At 40.4% G+C, this 5,606-nt stretch overlaps 1 protein-coding gene across 1 annotated transcript; it reads right to left on the minus strand.

The window, feature by feature from the left end:
* Positions 1 to 1,106: 1,106 nt before the first annotated feature.
* Positions 1,107 to 2,582, minus strand: aplnra (apelin receptor a). The gene is given in 1 exon segment (NM_001075105.1): positions 1,107 to 2,582. A coding segment is annotated over 1 exon segment (1,089 nt). The 5' UTR covers positions 2,425 to 2,582; the 3' UTR covers positions 1,107 to 1,335.
* Positions 2,583 to 5,606: the final 3,024 nt, after the last annotated feature.

Consider the following 5,606-nt stretch of genomic DNA (forward strand, 5'->3'; position numbering starts at 1 on the left):
AACCGAAAATTCTGTCATCATTTACCTTTTACTTGTTCCAAACCTGTTGGACTTTCTTCTGTTGAACAGAAAAGAAGATATTTCAAAGAATGTTGGAAACCTGTAACCATTGACATCCATTAAAAAAAAATAAATAAATAAATACTGAAGTTGACAGTTACAGGTTTTCAGTTTTCTAAATCTTCTTTGGTTTTCAAAAGAATAAAGAAACTCATAAATGTTTGAAGCCACTTGATGATGAACAAATAGTATTTCAATTTGGGGAGAACTATCCCTTTAAGTGTGTTAGCAAACAGTCATAAACATGGCTTTTTATTTCAGTAATATATGATCTACAGGTACAGTTTTTTTGAAAATATTTTTAGGATATTAACTTCTGGTTCGGAAAAATATTCAAGCACTTTAAAACATGTATAAATGTGAACTGCATTATGTGCACCAATGCATAATCATGTTTAATGACGCTAAGACAGTCTTGTATTCAATGAGCATATTTAATTCAGTAGCAGTAGTTAGTTACAGAAGTTTCAAAAAATATAACATCATTTCATGAATATATCATTTACACCCCCCAAATTTTGTTCCCTTCCTCCGTTTTTTTTCTATTCCCCCCGAGACATTTGTCACCAGCCATCTGTCTGTCTGCCCACCCAAACACCCCCTCAAATGCCCTGACTCTCTGTCTGCGCTTTAAACTACTGTATCTAATCAAGCAGCATCACCTTCACACTGTAACACACACACACACACACACACACACACACACACACACACACACACACACACACACACACACACACACACACACACTCAAACACACTCAAACACACTCAATCATCCATTCACTCACTCAGCAAATAACACACATTCACATCAAGGAGTTTGTTAACAAAAATTATAATTTTTATATCTCCTCTTAACAAGTGCTACAAATACTGAACGCATTGCTGAATTAACAAGAAAAATAGTATGAAAATACTGTACAATTTGCATTTCTACACCAGTGTATACAGGCTTCAATACAATCACACACTCTTACAGCAGCACAAGCAAGTTCATCCTCAGGGCAGCACCACTAAGTTTAGTTCTTTACTTTTTGACCTCTCTTTTTTTTTGCTTGGATAGTTTTGTGTGTGCGTTTTTGAGTGTCAAAGCCAAAAAATAGACGTCAGCGAACATAAATTCATACTCGCATCCACTCATCGATCAATACAGTAGAGTACACCAAACTATGAGTGTTATTTACAAGCATAAAGTAATATACGTCCACGTGGACGGACCAGCCGTCACTTTTCACCCCCAGAGTTTTGTCTTCATGCTTTTGATTCTTCTTAATCACACTTTGGTGGCCAGCGACTGCACCTCTGACTTCTGAGTCTGGGCGCTGAGGGTGGAGGACATGGAGCTCATGTGCCCATGCATAGCCTTCTTCAGATTCAGCAGACACAGGCACTGCGAACGAAACCGCAGGTCGAAGAAGGCGTAGAGGAACGGATTGAGGCAGCTGTTGACGTACGCCAGGCATGTGGCGTATGGATGAGCCAGAAGCAAAAAGTGGAGGAACCCGCAGGAGTTGGGCGCCAGGTCCAGGTAGGACAGCGCATCCATACTCTTCAGCACATGAAAAGGCGTCCAGCAGAAAGCGAAGACCACCACTAGTGTGGTGATGATTTTGAGGAGACGCCGCTTTTTCTGGTCTTCCTTGCGCAGGTGGCTGAAGTGGCGGGTGACTGTGCAGCCGATGAAGCAGTAGCAGACGGTCATGGCCAGGAAAGGCAGAAGAAACCCGAGAGCGGAGGAGGAAAGGCTCAGTCCTGCAATCCAGAGGGATTCGTGATCCTGATTGAGAGTGACCAAGCTGAAGTCCATGGCACAGGTGGTGCGGTTGCTCCCAGTGTCGTCTACTGTAGTGCGGAAGAGGAGCGTGGGAACCGCCAGCAGGCATGAGAGGAACCAGATGGCACCCAGCGATGCCAGCATGGTGGCACGGGATCTGAGCCGGCCGCTGGACAGAGAGTGGACGATGGCGAGGTAGCGGTCAAAACTCAGACAGGTCAGGCAGAAGACGCTGGCGTACATGTTGACCAGCACCACGTAGCTGCTGATCTTGCAGAGAGCCACGCCAAATGGCCAGTGGTAGCCCAGCGCGGTGTACACAGCCCACAGCGGCAGCGTGATGACGAACGTCAGGTCCGCGAGCGCCAGGTTGCCGATATAAACATCTGCCGCGCGCCTTTTGGATTTCGCGCGCCACACGGTGAAGATAACCACGCCGTTCCCGGACAAACCGAGGATAAAAATGAGCATGTAGAGCACGGGAATGAGAGAGTAAGACGGCTCCCACTCCGAGTAGTCACACCCAGAGTCATTATAGCCAGTATCGTAGTAATCGTATGTCTCGGTGTATTCCGGCGTTGGCTCCATTTGGAAAGGGCGCGTTGGCTTTGAGTCCTTCTTGAGCAGTTTATCCCAATCTCTGGCAGCAGTTTTTATAGAGTTCACTGAAAATGTTTGGATTCTTCTGTCTGATACAAGAGTCTGTGGTAAAGTTTATCTCACTGGAAGCTGAAGCGCGTCTGTGTGTGTGAGTGAAGCGTCCTGTCTTTTTAAACTCCAGACTTCTCACCCCTCCCTCTGGACCCATATATCGGACCCCTTATCTCCACTAAACCTCAGCCCCCATACACACACACACACACACACACACACACACACACACACACACACACACACACACACACACACACACACACACACACACAGTCTCTCTCTCCCACCCACTACGGCTCACCGGCCCCCCCGGGCCACGCAGTCGGCAGGAGCGAGTGTGTGTCAACAAAGTCAGCCTAACTCTTGTTTTTCTTCTTAATGAAAAAGTAATGGCTCGCTCGTCTTTCAAGTTAGATTTAGCTTAAATCGTCTGACAAAAAAATGTTTTTGCGTCACGTCTCATTTACGAGACTTTTAAAATAAAACAGAGGGGGAAAAGTCACAGTCGCAGAAGTTGAATGGATGTTAACTTTTCCACTAAACATTTGTTCATTCACGTCATGCGGACCTAAACATTCTTGTTGAATAAATAAATAATGAATGTGTTTTTATGTAGCATTTTCCCTGTCCACCCACTAAAATGTTACGCTTTTAATTGCTTCCTTTACATTTTATATACTTGCAGCGAGGGGGTTAACTATTGATAGCACTCATATATAGAGTGAAAGACGCCTATGTTTTTTAACGTCTTAAATATTTAATAACAGGTTTTTTTTAATATTTAGTCTGTTTTTTTACTGCCAAATGCACGGCAGATCTCATTGTATGGCACTAAACTGAACCAATCTCAAACTCAACACGGCAAGCCTAAACAGGTTTCAAACAGGTCCCCAGTGAAACCAGAGCTGTGACCAAATGATCATGTAAAAGGCATTGCTCTGTGATTTCCTCTCACTCAAACATTACATGAAGGTGACATTCAGTCACTTCAAACACTCGATTTCCACTACAACACATCAATGCAGCTACTTTAATAAGATATTTACCTGCAGACATTATCATAATCTTAATTTTTTTAAAATAAAACATTTTAATTATTTATTAATAAAATTGTATATAGATTCTACTTCATTAATTTAATCTATCTATCTATCTATCTATCTATCTATCTATCTATCTATCTATCTATCTATCTATCTATCTATCTATCTATCTATCTATCTATCTATCTATGCTGATAGTTAATTTAAAACTTATTACTATTATTATTTAAGGCTAATCGTTCATTCATTTTCTTTTCAGCTTAGTCCCTTTATTAATCTGGAGTCACCACAGCATAATGAACCGCCAACTTGTCCACCATATGTTTTATGCAGAGGATGCCCTTCCAGCTGCAACCTCTCACCAAGAAACTAAGGCTAATGGACACTTTTAATTTGAGTTTAAAGGATGAATCACAAAATCCAATTAATTTAAGCCCTATAATTGTTTGCTACATAATTTGATCGTAATTATTTGCTACTGCATGAAGCCTTTCGGGTGTCTTAGTGATTAAATTACACGTCACCCAAAGAATTTGTAAAAGTGTGAATTTAATTCTCACTTTCTGGCATTTATTTGCATGATAAAAGAAGACGCAAGCTCGCAAAATAAACAAAAAACAAAAGGAAACGACGCATTTGACATTAACGAGTTTCTTTAGGGCGCGCTGTTCACGCGTTACACCCAATTTGCTGCACCTAAAAATGACAGTTAAAGCGAAATAGCCAAAAGTGAATGGACAGCAATTCGCATTCAAAACAAACAGGAAAACTATAGGGCTACACCTAACCTTTCCCCCTACATCTGCATTATCCGTCAAATTCCCGAGAGCTTTCTGTGAAAGTCAGCAGTTTATGCATCACTGTTTACACATACAAATCTCATTTCACACACTGCTCTCTTTAAATGAACGTGCAATCAAATTGAGCAGGATCAGTGTGTAAATCCATCACTAAAAACCTATCAGTGTCACTCTCCACAACTCTGATGAGATCATCTGCAGATCTTCTCATTCACTTATGGAGCTCTCACTATCTTTTAATCAAACACTACACAGTTGCAGGAATAAACTGAGTTATAGAACACTATGCTAATAGTCTGACATAGAGGACTAATGCAATGACAGCAGAGACATGTAGAGTAGAACTAATGAATTTGTTTAAATGCTTCAGATTAGATATGAAGTGTGACTAATGCCACTTATGACAAAGCATATGTTTGAATAATTGGATGTTACTGAGGTTATACAATGTGGCTCAGTGGTTAGCACTGTCACCTCACAGCAAGAAGGTCACTGGTTCAAGTCTTAGGGGGTCAGTTGGCTTTTCTGTGTGGAGTTTGCATGTTCCCTGTGTTTGCATGGGTTTCCTCTGGGTGATTCGGTTTTCTCCACAGTCCAAAGACATGCACAGGTTAATTGAATAAACTAAATTGGCCGTAGTGTATGAGTGTGTGAATATGAGAATAGATGGGTGTTTCCCAGTACTGGGTTGTGGCTGAAAGGGCATCCGCTGTGTAAAACATAAGCTGGATAAGTTGGTGGTTCATTCCGCTGTGGCGACCCCTGATGAATAAAGGGACTAAGCCAAAGAAAATGAATGAATAAATGAGCTAATTCTTTCTCTTTCTTTCTTTCTTTCTTTCTTTCTTTCTTTCTTTCTTTCTTTCTTTCTTTCTTACTTTCTTTCTTTCTTTCTTTCTTTCTTTTACATTTGGGGATTTTGCTTTCAATACTTAACAAGAACAACATACTCAACAGAAACTTAAAGGGTTAGTTCGCCTAAAAATCCTGTTACGTTAAGGGCAAGGGACATTAAAGAAGATAATCAAAGTAGTATAATTTTATGTCACTCATAAAAAAAGGAACAAAATGTGTTAATTTGTTATTGTAATGTATTATTTGATTTGATTTGAAGATTGTATAATTTTACTTTTATATGTAACTTGCACATATCAGTGGACATATCAATATCGACTGATAAATGTGTTTTATAAATGTTATTGTGATCATTCCAATAACAAAATTATGCAGATATCTTTAAGTTAATAAATGATGTATTATTTGCACTGGTTTT

This window comes from Danio rerio, chromosome 8 (assembly GCF_049306965.1).
Source record: "Danio rerio strain Tuebingen ecotype United States chromosome 8, GRCz12tu, whole genome shotgun sequence".
NCBI lineage: Eukaryota > Metazoa > Chordata > Actinopteri > Cypriniformes > Danionidae > Danio > Danio rerio.